This window comes from Acomys minous (genome assembly GCF_964271855.1).
Source record: "Acomys minous genome assembly, chromosome: 6".
Classification (NCBI taxonomy): Eukaryota; Metazoa; Chordata; class Mammalia; order Rodentia; family Muridae; genus Acomys; species Acomys minous.
The window spans coordinates 128,660,909-128,686,092 of record NC_140487.1 but is presented as its reverse complement, the minus strand read 5'-3'; the positions used below and the strand labels follow the sequence as shown (position 1 = coordinate 128,686,092).

At 55.6% G+C, this 25,184-nt stretch overlaps 1 protein-coding gene across 3 annotated transcripts in view; it reads right to left on the bottom strand.

Annotated features, from left to right (window-relative positions):
• Positions 1 to 323: 323 nt before the first annotated feature.
• MORN1 (MORN repeat containing 1) overlaps positions 324 to 25,184 on the bottom strand; it is a 53,881-nt gene continuing 29,020 nt past the window's right edge. The window contains exons 11-14 of one of the 3 annotated variants that reach the window (XM_084785309.1): positions 16,562 to 16,695; positions 16,398 to 16,474; positions 3,575 to 3,618; positions 324 to 793 (exon numbers count right to left, since the gene is read on the bottom strand). In XM_084785309.1, the coding sequence (XP_084641435.1) occupies positions 645 to 793; positions 3,575 to 3,618; positions 16,398 to 16,474; positions 16,562 to 16,695 (404 nt within the window). In that variant the 3' untranslated portion in view covers positions 324 to 644. Of the gene's footprint in view, positions 794 to 3,574; positions 3,619 to 14,245; positions 15,758 to 16,397; positions 16,478 to 16,561; positions 16,696 to 25,184 lie in introns of those variants that run through there. The other 2 variants (XM_084785308.1, XM_084785310.1) reach the window with 2 other exon arrangements.

Below are 25,184 nucleotides of genomic sequence, written 5' to 3'. Positions count from 1 at the left end.
GGAAGGAACTACAGAGGGCTGTACCGTGTCTGAGGGAAGACTTGGGGAGAGACACTCAGAGGTAGTTTGGGAGAAAAAGAAAGGCAGAGGGCGGGTCCAATAACCTCCCGAGGCCTGGTGTGAGGTGCTGAGGTTGTGGGCCTCCTCAGCAGGCAGCCAGTGTGCCCCTCAGCGGCCCGTTGTGAGATTCCCCTCCAAGTCTTACTGGTGCTGGGGTGACTAGGCAAGAAGGTCTCTTCACTTCGCAGACGCAGCATAGCTGTCCCAAGTCCTTGCCTTTACAGAAATCTAATACAGACCTCCGCGGGCCTGGGATTAGTGTGGGTGGGGCAGGTATGAGGGTCCTCAGAAGGTGCTGAGACACCGTGTCCACTACCTGTGTCCCAGAGGACTCCAACCCAATTCTGTGCTGAGGCCCAGTGCCTGCTGGAAAGAGCCCCACGAAGGTGCTACTCAGGGTTGGCATTGAGAGTTTTATTGAAATCAGTAGCCATGGGCTCACAGGGGCCGGCCCCAGTCCCAGGTTGTTTAGGAACACAGGACACTGCCCCTGCGGGAAGCAACAAGAACCTCCACTCAGGAGAAGGTGGCCTTCCCTTGAGGATGCTTCTGGCTCCTTTATGTCCAAGGAGTAGGAGTGGCCTCTAGCTTAGAGCTTCTGGATGATCTTCAGGGACATCGGGCCCCTGGCTGTCCCTGTTTGCCAAGATTCGCAGGTGTTTGAAGGTGGTGGGCAGCCTGTGGCCCAGGAACGGCGGGGTGGTCACATCACAGATCATGAGTACATATTCCCCTGTGAGGGACGGGCAGGGAGGTCCTCAGGCTTGTGTGACCACTATAGCCCAGTCTTCCCCGTCCCTTGGGTATCTCAGCCCTGTCATTTCTGCCTGCCACAGACTGCCATCCTAGCGCTGGGTGTTTGGTTAGCAAGTGTTTGGGCAAAGCAACCAGCGTTTCAGACCCAGGCATCCTGGAAGCAGGAGTAGGCAGTGCTGTGGAAGAGAACAGATGGGTGGGCAGCCCTCGGGGTCAAGCCGTAGAGACCCCTGCTCCCAACTGCCAATCAGGCCACGTGGCTGAGTCCTTTTGTAAACACTTGACTACATTGTTCTTGGAGAAAACACATTCGTTTTCTCTAAATGTTTAAGAAATAGCTGAGTCTCTCAAGGCTTGAGGTGCCTGGTGGGGTCCTGAGGCCCTGGAGGGGGTTGGGAGAGGAAAGCCTGGGGGGCCTGGGGGAGGGAAAGGCTAGGGAGAGGGGAAGCCTGGGGAGGCCAGGGGAGGGAGGGCCTGGGGCCTGGGGGGGAGGAAGGCCTGGGGGGCTGGGGGACTGAAAGCCTGGGGGGGCTTGGGGAGGGAAAGCACTTTTCCTTTCCACAGTCTGTAAACTGTCTGGAGAGCTTCAAAGTTGGAGAAACCATAAAAAAGAAAATAAGAAATAACAAAAAGGAAAGTTGCCATAGAAACAGCCCTCTCTCCCTCCCCTGAGCCCGCTGGGGCTGGCACCAGAGTGTGGAAAAAGCTCCTTGGCTGGCCCAGGCTCACACCAGGAATGTGGCCGCAGCTGAAACTGGGCTGGGGCTCCCACCACCAAGCACAGCAGAGCCCAGCCGAGTGACATTCCAGCCACTGAGCAAGGGGTTGCCCTCCATCTGGCTAAGCTAAAGGCTGTGCCTTCCTGGACAGGATGAGAGTGGGCCTGAGGGCTGGAGGAATTTGCCTGGCCTTGGGTCAGTTTCTTCAGAGCTGGGACTGGGGTTCTTGGGGAGGGGGACACAGACTGTACCAGTAAAGCACCGGCAGCAGGCCAGCCTCTCTGGCAGCTGGAAGAAAAGCCCTGCATAGCGACGCCGCCACAGTGTTCCCAAGCAGCCCATCTCTAGGCGTTCCCAGGAACACGCAGCTGCACTGGGCCCGGCCAAGGGTGCTGGCCAGGGGAGCCAGTGTGAGCTCACAGCCGCGGCCGCAGAACCAGGCCACAGGCCTGATCTGACCCTGTTCCTGGGGCCTGTCCCCACCAGATGCACAAGACTGGCATGAGAAGTGCTGGCTGGTGGCTGTGCGCTGGAGGCCTGGCCCTGACACCACATTGTTCGGCCATGGGCTCTGGGCCTACTGTCCCCCAGGCCAGCTCTCGCTGACGGGTTTGGCTGTCACCTGGCTTTACCCTGTGTGGCACCCTCAATCCCTGGACCTTCCACACACCGGCAAATCAGGCCTGGAGTTTGAGACCCTGGACCGGATTCTTCTCACTGTCCAGAGGTGAAAGAGGCTTCCTCCAAGGCCAGCCAAAGCTCAGCAGAGGGTTGAGTGGGGATGCTTGGCCCCCACTCCCCACCCCCTACCCCCTACCACCCCATTCCAGGCTCTCTCTAGTGGAGACCACCAGCAGAGCTGCAGGCCCAGGCTCACCCTGACCCCAAGGCCCTGGCAGCGCTGTGAGTGGCTGATTTCTGAGGCTTCCCATGACCCTATGCGCGATGAGTCCGGATCTAGCAACCTATTGGCCTCCCACCTGGAGATGCTGGAACAAGGCTAATTTTGGGGGCTAAGCAGATGAGCACCCACTCTTCTTTGGACCCATGTCAGCTGCCCAGAGCCTGGGCCCTTGTCCAGAAGTCAGGCTGGTCCTGTGTTCTGATGAAGCCGAGGCCTTGGCCTCCCTGCCTCTGTGGGGCCGGGGCCTCTCTGGTGTGGAGGGTCTAGGCTTGACTGCTTCCCTAAGTCTAAGGGTAACTTCACAAAAGGGGTTTTGGCCCAAAGGCCTCCTGCTTAGGCCCAGTTTTGACACTGCCCAAGCCCCTGGGACTGTTCAGCCCTGAATAAGCCCTGGACCAATGACCCTTTTCCCAAGCCTGGGACTCTGCTGCCTGGGGCCATAGAGCCCACAGATTCCTCTCACTGTCCACAAGAGGGTCAGGTAGAAGCAGGGATTCCGTGCTAGGGTGCATGAGGGTCTGAGGGTCTGAAACTCGTGGCTACTTTGTGTTTCCCGTACCTTTCAGGTCCAGCTGCTGATGGCCTCTTTGTGGGTCTGGTCCTTTGTCAATTCAGCCACTACCCTGGCAGCTACTCTCCTGAGATGGCAGCCACTCTCCTGAGATGGCAGCCACTCTCCTGAGATGGCAGCTACTCTCCTGAGATGGCAGCCACTCTCCTGAGATGGCAGCTACTCTCCTGAGATGGCAGCCACTCTCCTGAGATGGCAGCCACTCTCCTGAGATGGCAGCCACTCTCCTGAGATGGCAGCTACTCCTGAGATGGCAGCTACTCTCCTGAGATGGCGGGGAGGACCCACACCTCCCACCCCACGACACTTAGGTACCCAAGGCTTCTGTTACAACCCAGTCCAGCTCTACCTGCCAATCCTCCTGGCTACCTCACAGCTTCAGCCCCCTCTCATAAAGGCCTGGAAGTGGCTTGTGGTTTTCCCCCTACCCACAACCCACACACCTACATCCACTTCTGGGATACCTGGGCATGTGCCTTCCCAGGCCATGGCCACCACCCACAGGCTCGTCTCCCAGGTAAGTACATCCATGTGCTTCCTCATGGGCCACACCTAAATGCCTACCTAGATATGCAGCTGTCGACGGCTCTGCTGTGGTCCCGTCAGGCCTGTGGGGAGAAAAGGGGGGACCCCTGAGTAGTTTGCCACTTCTCTTTGGGTGTTGGCTCCACCCAAATCAAGGCCAGCGGTTCGGGGGCAAATGGTGGGCTCCAGGACAGCAGAGACTGTATGTAGTATCTGCACGCGTGTGTCATGTCTTCTCTAAGGTGCCCCCTCTATCTCCCAAGGCTGTGTGCTCACATAACCAGTCTCTGGCTGTGGTGTCTACTCTTGGAGAACTCCACCGAAGCAGCCTGTTCCTGGCTCTCTGCCCTCTAGGCCACCTGCTGACAGAGCTCTGTGGGATGCCTCACAATCCCAGAATTGCTAGGCAGGTGCATGACAACCACCCTATGGGCTCTGGCCAGTCTTGCCTCATCAGAACCAAGGTATGGCTTTTGGGACGCTAGAGACTTGCCTATCCAGCCGAGCACCACAGGATGGAGATCAGCACCAGAGGCCTGAGAACAGCTGAGGTCTGGACCTGCTTGGAGGTTGTCAAGGAATTCATTATCCTTCAAAAGGGGCTGGTGGGATGGCTCACTCAGCAAAGCGGATGCTCTGCAAGCCCAAGGACCCGGGTTAGATCCCCATGCAAAAATGTCAGTCACGGTGAGGCAGAGGCCAGAGAGTCCTTGGGGCTTGATGACTCTCCGGCCAATGAGAAACTTCGTCTTAAAGGAGACGGGTAACGCTCCTGAGGGTGGGATGACTCTGAGTGGGAGAAGGAAACGGACAAGCAGAGACAAAGGGAGGAAAAAGGTCCCACAATGGGGACCCCCGAGTCAGAGGCTCTCCTCTGGCTCCTGTGGGACCCCCGAGTCAGAGGCTCTCCTCTGGCGCCTGTGTCTGAAAGATGGAGACCCTCACTGCTGCCCACGGGTCCGCGAGAACCCTGTGGGATTCGCAAGGTAGGTGCAAACCTTGTCCGACACATGCTTCGGGCTTAAGACCAAGTCCCACACCCTCAGGCTTTGAAGACAGCCAATGAGGGCTGGTCCAGCTTTGGAGACACACCCCGAAGAAGGGCCAGCTGCCCGGGTGGGTCATCTGAGGAGGACCTGGCAAGGCCCTGCTGAGTGTGGCCAGTCCACGTGGCAGCATGGGGCCCTCTGGCAGATTTTGGGGTTAGGTCTCAGCCTTTCCTGTTCCCTGATAGGGGGGTGGGGGGTGAGGGTGCTGGCTCACACCTGGCCTCAGTCCCAGATGGTTGAGCTGAGCAGTGTGCTGAAGGATGGGTCCCTATGGACGGGGAGGAGACTCAAAACTCCAGCCGCTTAGGCCTCCTCCCTGACCCTGGCCCTCCATCCGGGGCACTTTATTTCCTGTCACTAGTGGCCCAAGGTGACCAACAGCCAGTGCAGAGCTAGGGACGGCTTGGAGGATCCCTGCCCAGGTGCGGCTTAAATACCAGCAAGTTCTGATCCCTTGACAAACTTAAAAGACCACATGCCTGGTTTGGGTGATAAAAAATTAAAGACAAAAGATTTTTTAAATGACTTCATTTTAAGTAGGGAAAACGGGCCTGGGCTGGGCCCCAGGAGTCACCTTAAAGGGGAGGAGATAAATAATTTAGCAGCAGGAATAACGAGAGTCTGTTAGGCTGCAGCTTTAAAAGAAATAAAGGGAGCGGGGTGGCTTACATGAATCCTAAGAATTCTGAGAGTTTTTAGAGGACCCCCCAGGGCTTGGAGGCAGGCAGGAGCTGGTATCTTGAGTAGGAGCCCTCAGAGCTGGTGATAACTGGGCAGTGGAGGGAGGCATGTGGTCAGGCCTGAGGCCAGGCCTCAAGGAAACCTGAGGACCGGTTTGAGAGAAGAGGGCCGTTCTGGGGAGCCTGGTAGGGGTGTGAGGGAGACGTTCTCACTGGCCTCAAAAGCCATGGGTTAGGTAGGAACAGGATGGACATCACAGGCCCAGCATGAACACCAGACCACAGACCCTGACAGACACTTCTGGCAGTCTAGCTGAGGAGACAGTGTTGGCCTCCCGGGCAGGGAGGGGCCCGTAAGCTGGGCTGGCATCCTTGCATAGGCCTGGAGGCCCCTCCATCCTGCTTGACCTCTTCTAAGTGTTTTCTCCAATCTTTCTTCCCTCCCTCCCTCTCTCTCTTTTGAGACAGGGCCTCGTGTATCCTGGGCCTGGCTTTGAACTGACTATATAGCTAAGGGTGGTTTTGAACCCTTGATCTTCCTGCTTCCATAGAGTGCTGGGGTTACATGTGTACACCAGGGTGCCGAGTTTGTGGGCTGCCGAGCATTCAGCCCAGGCCTGTGTGCACGCTACCAACTGAGCTAACACCTCCAGCCCTGTTTTGAGGTGAGCTGGTCTGTAATACCCTTGGGATCATAGGAGTGCACCAGCACGCTTGGATTCTTCATGTTTGTATGATTGGGACTCATGGTGTAAATTCTTATTTCCATCAAAAAAAAAATTTTTTTTTTGAAAAGTTTGCCCTAATTAAAAAGTTTGAATGCCAGCATTTGAGAGGTTAAGGCAGGAGGATTAGGTGTTCAAAGCTAGCCTGGGCTAGCCTGGGCTCTCTGGAGCCCTGTCTAAAGAGCAGGCGAGACTGGCAGCGGGGTGAAGCATCTGTTTTGTCTGCCTGAGAACCCTTGGGTCCCATGAGGGAGAGAGAAATGGCTCCTAACACTTGTCCTTTGACCTTCACACTCAGGCTGTGGCGTGTGCTCGCACTCGCACACTCACAGCAACATATGCAATAAAAATAACAATGTAAAAATAGCACAACACAGCAAAACAAAGGTAGCCATCGTCTCTTCGGATCGTCTTCCTTCTCCTTCCCCTGCTACCCCCTTCTGGGGTCTTTAGCTCCCCGTGTGCCCTGCTGGTCTCATCTCGCCGCTCTCTCGGCTGGCACAGCCTCCCTTTTCCGAGGTTCTTTGCCCCTCTGGAAGGTTCTCACTTTGGATGGGCCAGTCTCACCTTGGCCAGCTTCTGGGTAGTTCTGCAGGTGAGTGTGTGGTACCCAGGGCCTCACACATGCTGGGCTCATGTTCTTGTCAGTGGCTCTTCTTGCTCCCGTGTCATCTCTTTTGTTTTGACTGAGTTTCCTCCTCATTATGGGCTGTATTTCTATGTATCCTTTGCTTGCTCGCTGACTTATTCAGCGGTGTGGTGGGGGAACCGAGGGCCTCCACAGCACCAAGCTAAGGCTCCTTGCCGACCTGCACCCTCAGCCCTCTCTGATCGCTCAGCAGACTGCAGACGTGACGAACTGGGCCCTGTTGAGGTTTTTGTGTTTCTGTGCCCACTGCGGTGTTCTTGGCACTCAGTTGCTCAGAGATGGTGCCTTCCGTCTTTTGCTGTCAGGACTTGCTGGGTGCAGTGCTGAGTTCAGGTTACTTACTCTGAACTGCTAAGGGAACGCTGCCAGCACCTTGTGTATCTCGAGGTCTCCAGCTGGGTGTTTCCCACCCTGCATACAGGTGGCTCTGCCTGGGGCCTGTACACACTGACCTTGGCTCAAAGGACTGCAAGGCTCATTTTTTCCTTTCACTTTTCAAGACAAGGTTTTTGTTTTTTTTTTTTCATAGCCCTATCTTGGAACTTTCACTGTAGTCCAGGTTAGCCTCAAACTCAGAAATCTGCCTGCCTTGGTCTCCCTTCTGCTGGGATTAAAGGTGCATATACCATGCCCAGCTTTGGGGTTCACTCTGTCTCTTCACAGGCTCCCCGCTCCAGCTCCTCCCCCCAGGAGACTCCCAGACTTGCCTGGAATTCCCTTCCCAGCACTGCAGCCTGGAGAGACTCACCTGATTGTTTTCACCCTTGGGGCTCCCTACGCTTCCTTGACTGACTTCCAGGGGTACTCACGTCTTTCTCTGGTGTTTAGCTGCGGCTTCTTCATGTTTGAGTGGACAAGTCCCACAGGATGTCTTGGCTGGAAGCACCATCTGTTCCCCTGACTACAGACCAACACCTGATGAGGGCGCTCGGCTGGTGCCAGTTCACCTTCTGAGAGTCTGCTCTCAGCGAAGACCAGGCTTGGGAACTGCCCCGGCACCTGGCATGGCCCAAGAGCACAAGTCTGACAGCAGACGCTTGTCGGCAAAGAGGAAAGCTCTGCTGCTTGTCCCCAGAGGTCCCCGAATGGACACACTCAAGCTTGCCCAGAATTTTATCATCAGCCAGCCAGGCTCAGCTTCTGAGAAGCCTGTTCCCGGCTACAGATCCATGGGCTGTGTGTAGAATCTCTACGGAACAGGGTGACTAGTAAGTGTCACCCTCTGAGCAGGTCTTTCCCTCCAAGACCGTGTGGGCTCTGCTGGAGGGCACAGGCGTCAGAGGCCTGTGTCCTGGGCTTGTATGATCTGATCTCACAGAGGAGCAGAAGTAGCAAAGTAGGGTGCAGGGTGTAGAACTTCAGCCAGACCCCAGGCACAGAGGGCATCGCCTTTCTACCTGCAGCTGCACAGACTTGGCCCTCGGCGGCTCCCCATCAGGTTCACAAGCCCTGCAGGAGCTCCGGGGTGCTAGAGTGGGCCTTGCTTGGCCCCCTTGGCCTTTGGTTGTCCAGCTTATGAGATAGCGACCGCCCACCTGTGCCTAGTCTGGCCTGGCTAGGAGATCTGAGGTAGTAGCCGTGACTCCAGGCTAGAGGAAAGGGTGCCACGGGGCAAAGACTGCAGGTTCCCAGGTCTCTGAACGGCCCACTGGAGCCTCCCTGCCCAGTCCAGACCCTGACTACATGCTTCTGACCTAAGGTTCTTCTTTTTTTTTTTACCTAAGGTTCTTAGGGGCTGAATGCCCCTGAGTCCCCGCACTAACAGACCATGGTGGTTTAAAGGCACTTTCCTATAACCCTCTGAGACTCCAAGCCAACGCTCCAAAATTAGAACCATCAGCCAGACTGTGTGTGACACACACACACACACACACACACACACACACACACACACACACACGAGAGGAGAGAGAGAGGAGAGCGCTCACAGATGCTGATGCTGTCACTGAGTTTTGTTTTGTTTTGTTTCGAGACAGAGTTTCTCTGTGTCACCCTGTCTGTCCTGAAACTTAACTTTGTAGACCAGGCTGGCTTCGAACTCACAGAGATCCTTTTGCCTCTACCTCCCTAGTGCTAGGATTAAAGGCATCGCCATGTCTCTGAGTTTCTGAGGAGAGGAACAGGGGCCTGAGTGGTGCTTGGCCCCTGGTGACATTTGTGTTCTGACAGCCAGGATGCTGATTCCACTCCCTGTGGTCCCTTCTCCTGGACACAGGCCAGGGAAAGGACTTCAGTGCACAGGCTAGGCTGGCCATGTGCCACTCCCACAAGGCCCCAGGGGACTGACCCAAGATTCCGGGCAGCTATGGATGGCTGTGGTTACTTCCTGGGCCTCAGAGCAGGGGCTCAGTGGCTTTGCCCTTCTGCGCCCTGACCTAAGTGAGAAGCCCAGGCTCTTTGACTTTGTTGGGAGGGGACACCTGTTCGGCTGGGGAAGGGTCCTTTAACAGTGGCATGTGAAGGGTTAAGGCTGCTGTCCTGTGTCTCACTTTGCCATGGGTCATTATCCCAGCAGCAGTGGGGGAAGATTAGGGTGCCAGGAGCCAGGACGAAGGCACATCCGAGGGCCAGCTGCTCCTGCCCGGCCCTCACACCTGTTTCAGTTTGTTACTCTGGCTTGGACAGGACAGGGCTCAGTTTTCAATCCTTAAAACATTTTAGAGGGAGCAGGAAAGATAGCTCAAGAGTTAAGAGCATGTGCTGCTCTTGTAGATGACCAGAATTTGGTTCCCAGCATCCACATCAGGTGCCTGACAATTACGCAAAAGCCCAGAGGATCTTACACCCTCATGGACTGTGCTGGCAACCTCACACATGTTCATACGTGTTACACACACACACACACACACACAAAGAAAAAACTTCCTGGGGGAGGGGAGGACCTAGGGGGCTGGAGAGATGGCTCAGAGGTTAAAAGCACTGGCTTCTCTTCCAAAGGTCCCGAGTTCAATTCCCAGCAACCACATGGTGGCTCATAACCATCTATTATGAGATCTGGTGCCTTCTTGTGGCAGGAACACGTGAGCAGAATACTGTATAAATAAATATTTTTTAAAAATGGGTTTTAAAAAAAAGGGCCTAGGAACCCCCATTCATTTCCCTTTGCTTTCCCTGCTCAGGCTGGGAGGGTGACAGAAGTCCTCATGGGCCCAGGCAGCAAGACCCTCAGAATTCCCTAACTCCTACTTCATCTGTCCTTTCCTCCCAGTGCTCACATGAGGCCTCAGCATCCTCAAGGCTGCCCAGCCCCTCATACTGGAGTGCTGATCTTCCCTCCTGGGACAGACGCACTTGGCCATAGCACCCCCACGTTCCCTGCAGCTGTGCTTTGGGGACCTCAACCCAGGGATAATGTGAGGCCCTTTGCTCATCATACGCCCTGCAGACAGAAGGGGGCTCAGCCTCCAGGTAGGAGGGTACAGGTGAGCTGCAAAGGGCTGGGGAAGGGACCGGATTGGTACCTGTTGTGAGTCTCTGGGTCTATTTTAGGGACCGAGCGCCCCAGTGGCCCCCAGCGTGGCTTGTATAGGAGCAGAGGGGAGCAGGGCACCCAAAGTGCATTCAGAACAAGCCCTGGAGTGGCCAGGCATCTGGCATCATGGCAGCACAAGGCTGAGGGATCTGACAAGGTGGGGGGGGGGGGGGAAGTGGGTGGTGAGGAGCTGTGAGGCCACGCCCCTGTGTTTCATTCCCAGGAGACAGCCTGGCGGTCCTTCACTGGCTGTGAGGCTGGGTGTGATGACTCTGTTGGCTGCATGGCTCCCTCACTGGCTGGACCTTCCTTGGTTCATCTTAGTATGTCCAGGGCTCGGTGCCACCTCCGTGCCAGACTGTTCCAGGCTCCAAGCCAGTGGCTGACTGGGTTCTTGCCCAAGGAGTCTTGGTGCTGGTGTGCTAGGTTGTTCCCGTGAGGCAGCCTTGCCTGTGGCGTTATTGTGAGCCCCAGGATCAGGACAGGTGCGAGCCTATGACTCTGGCATTTCCGTGAGCGTCTGCCAGGTGCACACGTGGCCACCTACGACCAGCTCAGGGGGCTGGACAGGGCGCCAAACAACAGCTATCTTTTCAAGTATATAAAACAATTAACTGACTCCATCTGTGTTGGCCTAATGACTGATTAAATGAGTAATCATGAAGTCTTAATTAGAACCATTTTTCTCAGGGCTGAGGGGGAGGAGGGGCTCTGAACGTCCCCAGCATGTGTCAGGCTATGGGTGAGTGGGTGAGAGACACCAATGTGCAATTAGGCCCAAGGTCACCTGCCAGAGCCTCCCATGTGCATTACTGAGTGTCTCGGTGCCCTCACTGATAGAGTTGCGGGCAGTTGCATTTTTTCCATCACAAAGCATGCAATTAAGAATTTCTGGGGGAAATGTAACCAGAGCCGTCCCCCTGTTGTATGGGATGCTCGTGTTTGGCTGGACAGATTCACAGCCACACTTACTAAATCAAGTCCGTCATTTGCAGCTGACATGATTTCACAGCATGCAGGGACTGACAGGGCCCTCTGTCGTGTACTGAAATTCCAAAACATGCTTGGAATGTCTCTGCAGGAATGCCACAAGGGGCCCTGGACAGAAAGGGCGTTCGCTCCCCGGAAGCCGGCAGAAGGCGCCTGCAGGACTGACCCCTCTGCTGCCTGCCTTACCTTACCCTGCTGCTGAGGTAGACCCATTCATGACCTCTCTTCCTTGGAAGAGTGTCAGTCTGGCCTTGGGTGGCCATGTGCTAACAGAGACCAGACTCTGAGAACATGAAAAACCTACTTAATAGAACAGAGGTACCCCTTTCCCAGAGCCCAAGAAGTCTACTCAGGACCCCCACCTCCTCCTGTCATCCTGAGCTTCCAGGCCTAGCCCTGGCCTCATCAGTGACACCACCATCAGTGGTGTCCGGAGGCCAAGAGCTCCCTGCGCTTGTGTCCTAGGCTCTGCACTTGCCTGTCCACACAGGGCCCTGGCTACAAGCGCTCTCCTCCTTCACGGCCTTGCATATGGTACCGGCCTGGTGAGCTTCCCACAGGCCCTTGCTCATGTTGAGCGGGGTGTTGCTCAGAGCTTTGTCTCCCTTCCCTACCAAAGCACCAGTTTTTAGGGAGCACAGAGGGACATTTTTGTAGTCAGATGCGATGTTCCAGAGTGATGCCTGCAAGTTGTGAGAGGCAGGCGGGCTCTGCAAAACACCGCACTCGTATGTAAATTAGGCCCCTTGCTCCCCTGCTCTGCTCTGAAATTACAGGGTGTCACTCTCAGTCTTTGCGGAGGTGGGGTGGGGGCTCCTTCCTCACTCCTTCCTTTTGTCTGAAGCAGTAGCGACTAAGGAAGGACTCTGACTCAAGCAAACCTGGTCAGTGACGCTGCCTCAGGTCTCACTGGCTGCTGACCATGGCCAGTCTCTCCCCAGCACCCAGAAGCCCACAGTATTTTGTGCGGGTCATACAGATGAGAGTACAGACCCTAGGTGTGCTGGCTAGTTTCAGGTCAGCTTGACACAAGCTAGCGCCGTCTGAAAGGAGAAAACCTCAGACGAGAGAATGCCTCGGTAAGATCCAGCTGTAGGGCATTTTCTTAATTAGTGATTGATGTGGGAGGGCCCAGTGTGGGCGGTGCCATCCCTGGGCTGATGGCCCTGGATTCTATAAGAAAGCAGGAGCCGGGAGCAGGACAGCCAGAGCCACACAGAGAAACCCTGTTTCAGAAAAACAAACAAACAAACAAACAAACAAGAAAGCAGGCTGAGCTAGGCAGTAAGCAGCACTCTCCACGGCCTCCGCATCAGCTCCTGTCCTGACTTCCTTCAAGATGAACAGTGATGGGGAAGTGTGAGCCAAATTAACCCTTCCCTCCCCAGTTTGCTTTTGGTCATGGTGTTTCACTGCAGTCATAGAAACCCTGACTCCAACACTGTAGTTTGAGGGACAGACGCGTCCTGGGCTCACTCCTGACTGCTTGCTACTCACGGCCACCATCAGCAGGAGAGTTGCCCGCTCCTGCTCACGTTTGGGTCACTGGTGTTAGGATGGCAGCTCTGAGGTTCTCACCTCCTCCTCCCCAAACCCTAAGGCCTTGAACCACCTGTGTGTGGCTAACCACCAGCACTGACTGACAGGCAAGTGACCACCGGCTCTGACTGCTTAGCTACATGATGGGCACTGACCACAGTGAGGCCAAGAAGGCTGGGTGTCCTCATTGACCCACTGTGACCCAGGGTTCCAAGCCGGGGGCTGGGGGCGCGGTTCCCAGAGGGCCGCAAGTCGCTTTGAGTTCAACCATCATTTTGCGGCAGGCGTGTGGGGCTTCTCTCCCCTCACGCCTGGCGGGTTGAGGTGGTGTGCTGCAGCGGCAGCAATGTCTGGAAGCTGCAGTGACCTTGTGTGCTTACCTTGGCTGACTGAAACTGTCAATCTTGCAGATCCCCAGCTTTGCCAGGAGAGAGGGAAGATTAGGAACTATGACCCAGGTGTGGCAGCCCAGCTGGGCTAGGCAGGGACGGGGGATATGGCCCTACCCCTTTGTAGACTGACTATAGAAGGTAGGGGACCCAAATGATCACAGCTAGACCCTTGTGGAGACCCCGGGAAGAGCCAAAGCAGGGGTTCACTCAGGACAGTTGTGACCCGGGGGCTGTGAGGTAGGTCTAGGACTGGTAATAGGACTCTGGCAGAAAGTGTGGCAAATGCTGGGTCATAGAGGAAGATATTCCTGATACTTGGGCAGTACTAGGCCAAGAGGCAGAACCAGGTGGGGTTGGGGCCCCATGATAGCTCTGAGTAGTCTACTGTACGGTCCACACTGTGGGTTCAGAGGTGACAGAAGCCTGGGCCTGAGGAGCATCTGCACTGGCGGCAGGGAAGCACTCCAGATCTGCTCTTTGTTGGCAGGGTTTGAGTGTTGACGACCCCAGATCACAGGAGTCCTTCCTCTATGGGCCAACAAAGGTTCCACAGCCAGGCCTCTGCTCCAGAGCGGCAGCCAGCGGCCCTTCCTTCTTTCCCTCCTGCTTATGAGGGCTGGTGGGCAGGAACCTCTCCAGGACCCCCTGCTCTGGTGAGGAGCCCACTCCCACGATGCTACTGACCAGATCCTGAGGCCCCCCTGGTTTGCAGAGCCAGACAAAACTGTGTCCTAGAATCCTGAAAAGTCGGCTTTTTTGGTCAAGGGACTTAAGCATCTGGTACCAAAACTGCAGGAGGGTGGCAGAACCCCTTGATTGCCAGTACTGTGTTCGCTTGCCCAGGGGTCTCATATTCTTCCCTAAGGAAGGGGTCAAACTCTCAAGAGAGATTAGGGGGCTTTTTCGGGGGTGGGGTGGGGAACAGAACTAAGAAGCCCTGGACGGTGCCTTGAGGTGAGCATCCAGGACAGCGTTTGCATGGTAAGGGTGGCCAGGTCAGAAGAGACAGGAGACCTCATGGGCCTGAGAACATGGTGCTGAGAGGGCTGAGGAGCCTCGTGAGGCCAGGGTTGGCCCTAACCACGTTGCCCCTCCAGGATGTAGCTTAGTTGGCAGACTGTTTGCCTAGTTTCCACAAACCCCTAGGTCCCACCCCAGCACAGTGTGAGAAGGTGTGGTAGTTAGTATAGGCCTGTGATCCTAACACTCAACATCAGGAGGCAGGAGGATGGAAGTTCAAGGTTACCCTTAGCGCAGAAACAAGTTCAAGGCCAGCCTGGGCTACTTCAAAAATAAAGGGCTAAAAGAATATTAAATATTAAAGCTCCCTCTGGTGTTTCCATATTCTATATTCTGGAGGCAAGACTCCTGGGAGAATGGCCTTAATCTCATAGCAGAAGGCGGAGCCTGGCGACTACCTGTGGCCCAGAACTCTGATGCTGGAATACAGAAATCAGGCAAAGCTGGGCCACAAGCATTCATCCAAACTCGCCGGCCATTTTGAATTTGCACACTGACTTAGCTGCTTCTCAGGGTGCAGGAGTCCTATCTGTGGTCATTTCATTGCAGACACCTTGGAGTTCCTTAGTGGGCCATGGTGGAGCATGGCCTGGCTATCTTCCATCTTTTCTGAAAGAGGCAGCAAAAGCCTGTGGTTGAAGGAAGAAGCATGTCCATGACATCCTTAGCGGTGAGTGTCCATGACATCTTTGGCGGTGGGTCTCCATGACATCCTTGGCAGTGGGTCTCCATGGGGCCAGGCAGCACCTTGGGCCTTGAGGTAGCCAGCGAGAGTGACCCTGGTGCTCACTGACAGCTTTCATACCCTCTCTGGGAGGGAACACCAGGCTCACGGGGGCTCCATGCTGGCCAGATCTTGGTTATATTTTTAAATCGGCGTTGGCTGTTGTACAGACCCTGACTCAGAGCAGCACGGGACACATCTCCCAATGTAAGAGGCTCGGTCCCAGTGCCGCCTTTTGAGGGGCATCAAAGGCTTGTCAGTTCACTAGCCTCCAGTATTCCTGGCTCGTCCTACACCCACTGCATCGCAGATGAGCAATCCCACTGCAGGAGTGCCGCAGGCAGCCTCAGCTCCGGCAGGCCACAGGCTCTCCTTCTGTCCCTACATCTCTTCTCTTATAGTGTTGCTGACGGGTCAGTCTGCTCTGGCCTTGCTCTGGGCTCCTGCCCTTTGCACGGAGCAGAAGGCTGCCAAAGGCTCCAATGGCCGAGACCTCCAGACAGACCTGGCTGATGCCATGTAGGCACCCTTCCCTGTCCTTTCAGCTCTCCCCTGGCCACCTCAGGGGCAATGCTCGCCGGTCCACAGGCTTCCCTGGCCCTTGCCTGCCCTGCTCGCCAGTCTCTCAAGAATTGCCAGGACTTCTTGCTCCAACTAGGCCCAGTGAAAGCCCACACCCTACGAGTCCCACCAGCCGAACACCTGGCATGTGGGTGTGGGGTGCTCTGCAAGGTGCCTACCATGCCCGTGGCTCATAGGTGCTGGAGGAGTAGGCATGGAGCTGGCTGCCACATCCTCCTGAGTCAGCAGCCGAGCTGTCTCTCTACCTCCCACTCTGACAAGCAGCCCTCTGATTTGTCAGACAGAAACACAGACTTGATTTAGAAGAGACATTGCCGATGGTAAGCCCCGTACCTCAGTTTCCTCTGCTATGAAACAGGGCTAGTTACAGCAGCAGAGTGGGCGTGCCCACAGCCCAAGCCTGGCGTGGAAAGTTGAGAAAATGCATCCATTCTGTTACTGCCCCATCCCCACCAATGGTCCCTATTGTACCACGAAACCTCCCTGTGTGTCTATCCACTGCTGACTGTTATCCACCACCTCTGAGGGGCCTGGAGCCTTTCCTCTGCCACTGCCACCAGGCCTCCTGGGGCTCCACCTGGTGTTGGGGTGCAGGTTTTGCAGAAAGAGAGCCTGACTGGGTGAGTTCCTCAGAGTGGCCATCAGCCATAGAGACACAGGTGCTGCGCTCAGCGGCTCATTCTCTGGCGGCAGCCTCCAAGCAAGTGCCCTGCATTCCCAGGCGTCCTACAACTCCTCCTGGCCATCAGCTCACAGACCCCTTCCCCATGGTGCCCTTTGAGTTGCAAGCCTAGAGGCAGCTAAGGCACATGCCTTTTTTGTTTGTTTGGTCTGGTTTTTTGAGACAGGATTTCTTTGTCTAGTCCTGGCTGTCCTCGACTCACTTTGTAGACCAGGCTGGCCTCAAACTCATGGAGATCTGCCTGCCTCTGCTTCCCAAGTGCTGGGTTTAAAGGCGTGCGCCACCATGGCCTGGCTACGGCACATGTTTGACAAAGGCCAGGGCCCAGGGCTTGTCTGTGGCAGACCCCACTTCTTACCTGGTGCCTTTTAGAGGTTCCTGGGTGGTGGGCAGCACCTCCTGGGGACTCTGGCCACCTTTGGGCCTGTTGCCAGCCTTCTAGGGGTGAGGCAGAAGGAGAAAGAAGGTTCAGAGATGCATGGCAGTGGTAAGAAAGGGTCCCCCTGTGGCCTCAGACCCTACCTCAGGCATGCTGGGCAGGAACAGATAGGGCTGCATCCCAGGGGGAGGGGGTCCAAGGAGGATGTTCACAAACTCAGCACAGCCTTGCTTCACTCGCTGACAGGCTGCAGGACAGCAGGGCTCATGTCTTCTGGCTGCGCAGAAGATTCCCCCGGAAAAATAAAGCGAAGGGAGGGCCTGTGAACCCTGAGCATAGGGAGTGTTTTCCTGCCTCTAGGCGAGTGGGCAGGTGCCACAGCGTGGAGCCCGGCTGGGGATGAACCTTTGTCCTGGGCATTTCTCTGAGCCAGGCCAAGGCGGAGGCGTGTGGAGAACAGGAGATAGCAGTAGACATGGCAGGGCAGACAGAAGGAATTTGGACCAGGCAACATGGACAGGGCAGAGCGGGTGGGACAGTGTGTGTGAGGTCGTGGTGGGAAGAGCAGTCCACAGCAGGCAGTGTGAACAGTGGTGTGGGCAGGTCAGAGTGAGCAGGTGGTACCCCCCCCCCCCACGCACGTGCACACCACAGCCCACTTTCCTGTAGGACCAGGCTCAGAGGCCTGCCAATGGCCCTGTCCCTGAAGGGCTCCTTACTGGGAAAGAGACACAGCCCTTGAGAGCCAGAGGACTGAGGAGTTCTACAGGGGAGGCTCTGACTAGGACAGCAGCCTCAGGTCACAAGCTGCAGAGATGTGGGGTGTTTTACAAAAAGCGAACACAGCAAAGGCACGGGGACAAGGGTAGAGCAGAGGGTAGTGCCTGTGTGGGGTCCTGGGAGAGGGGTACGGCCTGGGGCAGCAGTGTCACTAGGGGTCTTCAGGTGGGACCCCATGCTCAGCTCCTGGGGCTGGCTCCTTGGTGGGACAGCGGTGAGTGGAGGAATCTCATCTGTGTGGAGACAGGACCCCGGGGCTAAAGACATTAATGTCCCTTCCTCAGAGTCCGGGTTTACGTGAGCTGGGCCTCTCAAGTATCTCCAAATTACAGGTGGGGGAATTATTCCTCTCAGGGGTGTATTAATTTTGTCTTATGGTACATTAATAAAAACCTTCTTCTTATGCAAGGACATTCCTTAGCTGCTGTCCTTCCCCGCAGCCCTGTGTCTCGCACTGCTGATGTCCCGGGCGATGCCTGGGAGCTGCAGTGCTGACAACAGGCTTTCCAGCTCTCTGCACACTGGGAGACCATGTGGCCTATGGGCACCAGTGTGTCAGCCAGGGCTCCACAGAGAAACCGGTCTCATGCCTCAAAGGCTTGTGCCCACTTAGGGTGACTCTAGCCCCTCACCGTAACAGTACTGCAGGCCTCGACTTGTCAGGCACCAATTCCAGGAAGTGGAGTAGGTAAAAGACCCAGCAAGAATCTCTGAGTGGCAAATAAATGTATCCGGACCAAGGCTATAGAGCGTCTGCCTCCCCCTGGGCTGGGAGGGTCTAGCCGTGCTGTTGAAGGACTTCTCCAGAAATCACCGCAGCTGGCACCTACAGAGCATCTGCCTGGTGCCACTCATCTGTGGTCATATCTGATGACCTCATGAAGTAAGATGTCATTGCTGCCATGTTGTGGCTGGGAAATGGAGGTTCTGACAGGGTAAATGGGAGCCTTGGTGATGACACGCGACACGCGACACGCGACACAGTACTGACGCTAACCACACAGCTGCGCGGGAAGATGACATGGAAGCCTGGCTCCTCAGTCCACACGAGCTTGGCACTTAAGGCCATCTGGATGTGCGGCAGACCTCCCACACACACCCCAAGAATGAGGCTGTCTGATTGGCCCAAACCTTTGTCATCGCAAGTGAGAGAAGTCTTGGCTTCCCTCTTTGATCCCCGCGGAGTCAACAGAGTGCTCACTCAGCAGGCCTCTGCTCTGAGGGACAGGGACAGTGTCCAGACAGGCCACCCAAGGCCACCAGCTGCTCCCCTTATACTAAGCCTATGTGTATCTGGTCAGAGCTCTTAGGTTAGGGGAGACTCTTGGCTGGGGGAAAGGGCAAGAGACACCCACTTGCATGTGGCTTCCCTCGAGGAAAGGAGCCACTTGGAAGGCTTGCCAGCTGGAGGAGGCCTTGCTGACTGCTCTTACTAGAAACATGACATGAAGCTGACTCACAGTGCCATCACCCAGGGACAGAGGTGCTTCTGTCATGGCTTATCTATAGCAGATGAAGACCCAATAAGGCCAGTACCTCTGCACCCCAGCTTCAGGGTGGCTGTCACCTATCCTACACTGTCATCTCTCTGTGCCAGGCCCTGCTGCTGGGCCTCTCCTATAAGTTGGGCTCTCTTCTCCTGCCCAGACCCCTCACACTTCTCATGGAGGCAGCTAAGTGTCACACTCACCCAGAGGGGCCCTAACTTCCTGCTGTCCCAGGGTACCCACAATGCTGCAGCCAACAAGCACCTGGGCACCCAAACCTAATTCCCCTCCCCCCACTTGGCAGACAGATACCCTCCCCCCAGCTGGTCCCTGCTCCTCTTCCTGCTCTACTCCATGGCCAACTCTGCAGTCCCAGGCTGGAGTCCAGGCCACTACTGTGTGCAGGGGGATGGCTGGGATGGCCCCACTCGGGCTCTCTGTCCCCAGTCTGCCCCGTGACTCATTTCTCACCCCAGCATAAAACTGTTTCAACCATTTGCTGGGACCCTGAGGTGGTTGCCCTGATCCTCCAAGGGCTCTGTATGCCTTGTGGGGTCATGCCCTCAGCTCTGCTAGGGTGCCGAGCCCTTCCCCTCTGCACCCCGAGACTCCTTCTTCTTCAGACACCCCTAGGGCCTCTCTCACCGGCCACCTCGTGTGTCCCTAGGGTTATCTGTTCCTTCTCCATCTTCCTGCACGTACTGTCTCAAGGAGTACCTGAGGCTGTCGTGACCAATTTTCTCCCGCTGCCTTGCATCTCCCGGATCTCGCTGGCTGTGCTGCATCTGGCCTCCTGCTTGTTGGCCCTGGGGCACCACTCTCACTGTGTCCACCCTGTCGGCAAACTTGTCCTATCAGGCTGAGCCATGAGCCAGATAAAGGCTAAAGGCTGGAAGAGCCTCCGAAAGGCTTAAGATCTTACTGCGGAGGAGCGATAAGCCACTATCAGATAGGGGAACAACGCTGTCAATGGAAGTGCCTGTCTTCCGGCCACTGCCAGCCCCCAGGGTCACAAGGGAGAGGAGAGGTATCCAACGCTGCACACGGCCCCACCCCACACCTGCCAGGATTTCCTCAGCTCTGGGGCAGGAGCTTCCCAGCAGGAAGTTAGCACTGAAGCCACCAAGTGCTCTATGGCTCTTCCTGATACAGTTTGGGAGGCTCTCTCACCCTGGTAGGTACAGTCGCCACTTCCCCCAACCAAGGGGCCCACAAACAGGACTGTTAATCTCTGGGCACCAACCCTAAGGCCTATGTCAGTGTTGATGGCGATTATGGCTTTATCAGCAAGATGAAGGTTGCTGGGCTGCCTCAGTGGAGGGGGCTCTGGAGACAGGAGGCTCTGCAGGCATCAGAGCGGGCAGCCTGACCTCTCTGTGAAGGAAATACCAATATACCAATTAATTATCTTTTTACAGGCAAACCAATTAGACTCCCTAATCACCTGTGTAGGACAATGAGGCAGAAGGCAGAGAAACTGCAGGGATAAACAAGACGGAGAGGACTTGTCTCACCCGTGAAACAGCCGCACTGGGCCCAGGACTCGCCAGGAGGAGCACAGCCCTAGGCTGAAATACTTAGTTTAAGTGAATTCGAAAAATCAAGCGTTACTAGCCCTGAGGGGATGGGATGGAGTCGCCTGGAGGTGACCAGACACAGTGCATTAGTCTCCAGTGTGCACTCCATTAGCCAAGGAGCAGCGCGGTGCCTGGGCGGGTTAGCGGTGGAGCAACCACCTAAAGGTCACCTCAGGTAGCCGAGGGCCAGGCAGGCAGCCTGGGCTTTGAGAAGTGCCCAGGTGTCCAGGTGAGAGTTTCTGTTCCGTCGGCATGGCTGCCCTGTGCATCTAGGCCTGCTCTTGTTCTTTTGGCCATGCAATGGCTTTGGCTAACCCGGGGTGGGGGTGGGTCTGCTACCAGCTGACAAAGGGTCCACCTTAGAGCTATGGGAAGCAGTGCCTCATCTCCACACAGGCCTCCCCAGCACACAGCCCTCCAGCTCTCAAGACTCGTTGCTTAGCCTTCCATGGGCCAGCTGAAAGGACTCAACCCTGAGTAGCACCCTGAGGCCCCCAGGACCACAGCCTTACAAGGGCTTCTCACATGGCTTGCACACACCCAGGGATCACTCGCTGCCCCATTACAAGTGGGGGACAGGCCCAAGTACGCAGGCTGCGGGATGGCTCTCAGGTGCTGAACTCTTGGTCTCCAGCGGATGGCACTATTTTGTGGGGGGGGGTTGAAGAAACTCCGGAGGGAACCAGGTCACTAGGGCAAGGATCTGAAGGTTCTGTCAGGTCTCCCCGGTGCGTTCTGTCCACCCAGATGTGAAAAGGGAGGCTGGAGAGATGGCTCAGAGGTTAAGAGCAGCGGCTGCTCTTCCAAAGGTCCTGAGTTCAATTCCCAGCAATCATATGGTGGCTCACAGCCATCTATAGTGAGATCTGGCACCCTCTTCTGACCTGCAGGTGTACATGCCGGCAGAACACTGTATACATAGCAATAAATAAATAAATCTTTAAAAAATTTCAGAATGGTCATGGTAGAAAATGCCTGTAATCCCACCACTCAGCCTTATCTGTTTTCCTTGGTGGGCAGTGGTGGCTCTGGGAGCCCAGGGAGATGTAGCAATATGGCTGCTCAGTAGAGCACTGTGGCTCTGCAAAGCCCACCTTTACTCCACCCTACACCCCTCTGCCAAGAGGGGCCCAGGGTACATGTCGTCCCTGCTTTCTGAAGCGTGGAGAAAGGACCCCTGCTTCCCACACTCGCTTGCCTTGGGGTCCAGAGCATGTGCACTGGAGTGTGCTGTCTGTTTGGATTCTATATGGAGGCTTAAAAAAAAAATGTAAGGCAAGGTCTCATTATATAGTCCAGGCTGGTCTAGAACTATGTAGTCCCAGCCAGCCTTGAACTCACAACAATCCTATCACAGCCTCCCAAGGGCTGAGGTAACAGGCAGGAACCACCGCCTGCCTCACGTGATTTCTCTTCTGAAGAGCCCACGCTCTGTGCCACACCTAAGCTAGTTGGAAACTCCTTTGTGAAACTCACAGCCTCAGGCACGCGGCTGCTCCATGCTTGCCTTCTGGAGCTCTGTGTCAGAACTGCCTTGGAACAGGGAAGCTAGCGTGCTGCTGCTGGCAAGCTTCCAAGACTTGGGCTAATTCGAGGTTCTTTCTGAGTCTGTTTCTGACACCCCCGCCCACTCCTCGCCTTCAGGAGGCTCTCCCCAGCCAAGCTGTTTGTATACAGCGAAACAGCAAGGCTGGGCCACTGGGACAGCAGCAGGCCTCGTGGGGATGCTGGAAGGGCCCCAGGCCACGGGGAGCTAGGATGGGGTTCCCAGCTGCCTGTTTATCTGGGGTTCCTGATTGCTTTTCATCTTCTGCAAGCAACTCCACTCAGAGGCAGCAGCTGTCCAGGGCCACAGGGTAAGCAAGTGTGGAAAAGCAGGCGGCTACAAAGCCTCCTGAAATTCTGTTCCATCCTGAGTGACTGTTGCCTGGAGCATGAGGCCCTTATGTCCCTGGGCAGGACGGATACACAAAAGTCCTCAAGACCGGGGCACCTTGGGTGAGCAGAAACTGACACGAGGGCCCTGGCCCTGGGTCAAGGCCACAATGGTTATGAGTGGTTGTGGTTCCTACTCAGGCCAAACTCACGCCAGCAGTCACAGAGTAGGTAAGAAGGCTCGCCCTCAAGGGGTCCTGTGTTCAGGGGACCAGCAGGCCAGATGGGAGCCAGCTGTTGAAGCTGCCACAGGTGGTTCTTGTTGACTTGGCTTCTCTTTCTCACTCCCACCAGCACTGTCCTTGAAGCTGGGTGACAGCACACACTTTAGGAGCCAGAGGCAGGCAGATCTCTGTGAGTTTAAGGTCAGCCTGGTCTACATATGTGAGTTCCAGGACAGCCAGGACTTCACAGACCCTGGGGTTTTTTGTTTTTTTGTTTTGGCGGGGGAGGGGTGCGTGCTGAGACAGGGTTTCTCTGTGTAGCCCTGGCTGACCTGGAACTCACTCTGTAGAGCAGGTTGGCCTCGAACTCAAGAGACTCACCTGTCTGTCTCCTGACTGCTGGGATTAAAGGTGTGTGCCGCCACCACCCGGCTCATGGAGCCTGTTTTAAAAAACAAAATAAAACAAAACAACAAAGCTGTCCTCGAGGCTGCTTGTCTGGTGGAAGGTGTTTAGAATAGCCCGAAGTCCTAGGAGAGGGTGACCTTAGCACTAAGGATCACCTGTGAGGGCAGAGGTGACAGCTGCAGATCTGAAGGTCTGGGAACTACAAGGAGCTGGTGTTCCCGTGAAGACAGACCCTGATCTGGAGGGTCTGTCCCTGTCACCTCTGCCAAGGTCTGTCACTTCTCTGCCCCTCCTCCACTGAGTGGCCCATGCTTGCTCTCTGTCTCTGTCTCTCTGTGTCTCTGTCTCTGTCTGTCTCTCTCTGTGTGTGTGTGTGTCCCTGAATGGTTTTAGCGTTGGCATTGTCAGCATGGATGGCAGGAGCACACGTGACCATCTACCATTTAAGATGCACTTTATCCATTGCAGCTGTGTCCTCTGGAAAGGGCCATTGGCCCATGCACTCTACCTTGAGTTGCTGCCCCAGGAGGCCTGCACGTCTGTAGAGCCTGTCACCATTTCCTTTCTAGCAGTGGTAGGGAGGCCTCCTGGTTCTCAGAGCTGTGGGGGATTCAGATGTCCACCTTAAAAAAAAAAAGTAGGGCTGGAGGTGGGTGGGGAGTACTGGCTCCTCTAACGTGGATAGGGCAGCCCAGGGGTGCCCCATTGTGGACTCTGCTACAGTGGCCAGCAGAGTTCCTGGTACTCGGGAGGATGGGCACAAAAGGGCTGCAAGGGCTGCAAGCTCCGTCCTGACATCAGGGTGCTGCACAAACCTGTCCAGCAACCGCACACTCTCTTAGGAGACAGCAGGTAGGAAGGCAGGAAAGTCTTTTCTTTCTTTACGGGAACTAGGGGTGTGGCTCAGTGCTGGTGTTTGCAGGGCCCTGGCTACTATCCCCAGTACAGCAAAAGTACATCAAGATAAAATGTCTCAAGTCTACAGACAGCTGTAGACACAGCAGACAGCAGGGCTTGCAATTAATTACTTTATGGTTTTCCTACCAAGTCTCTCTTCCACCGCAATTCACAAAAGCCTGCCCATGACAGGCGCTCAAGGGCAGAGGCCTTCGCCTTTCCCTGGCCGCTGTGACCCTGGGACTGGTGAAAGTTCCAGGCCAGGCCTTCTGGGGAGAGTCTGCCTGTCACAGATCCTACTACGCGTTTGCTCCCAAGCCCAGATGGAGTGAGAATTCCGCAAAGCTACCTAGAAGGTCCGCTCTGGGGTTTGGCTACAGTGGCGCTATCTCTCTCTTCCCCTTGAACTCTGGCTTCAAAGCCACATAAAATGTCACACGCCATTAGACTTACATGGCATCCTAGACCTGCTGCTCCAGGTTCAGGCACACGCTGTTGAGTGGCCTCTCCTTCAGAGTCTTCAATTAAATGCCCCAAATTGTCTCTTTCCCACGGTGGCTGGAGCGCCCACCCAGCTCTGCGGGGCCTCATCTCTACACTCTGGTGCTCATGAAGGCAGCGTGTGAAGATCTGGTGCCACGTGCCGTAACTGTTTTCGGCTGCTGGGGGTGGGGGCTGCTCACATCCCCAGTGTGCAGACACTATCTATATCCACTTTAAATTTTTGTTTTTTTGTTTTTCGAGACAGGGTTTCTCTGTGTGGCCTTGGCTGTCCTGGGCTCACTTTGTAGACCAGGCTGGCCTCGAACTCACAGTGATCCGCCTGCCTCTGCCTCCTGAGTACTGGGATTAAAGGTGTGTGCCCCACGCCTGGCCTATATCTACTTTTATATTTGCCTTTCCTTTTATATTTGTGCTGTACTCTAAGCACCCTATGGCTTCTGAAGGTCTCATTTTCCATATCTGACCTCTTGCCTCAGGCCTCTCGAGGCAGGGACTCGCTGGACCTAGCCTAATGTCTTGACTCTGTAACCACCGCGGTCTCCACAGAGCCTCCCCAACCTCTAAGGCTCGGGCCACTCCTCACAGCGACCTCCTTTGTGCCACTTTGGGCCTGTCTTTGTGTCCTCAGCATCCTTCATGGGCCCCAGGTAGCCCTAAGCACTCAGACTTACTTATGTTAGGGCTGGTTTGCCCCGCAGGAGCTGGCGAGATGGCTCAGCAGGCAGAGCTGCTTAGCTGCCTCACCTGAGCTTCATCCCCTGGAGGCAGGCGTGGGAGGAGAGCGCTGCCTCGGGACAGCTGGCCTCTGCCTTCCACATCTACGCCATGGCATGGACACATCCTCCTCCCACAAGCAGAGGCAAAAATAGAACGAGGCCCCTTTTATTTATGAAGAGAGAGAATCTTTGAAAATTAGGAAGTCCTAGAGGAAGGGGCGGGGAGACAGTCCGCTTTACTCAAAAGGCAAAGGAGCAGTTTTGCCGGAGGGAGAGCTGGACCCCGAGGAAGGAGGGG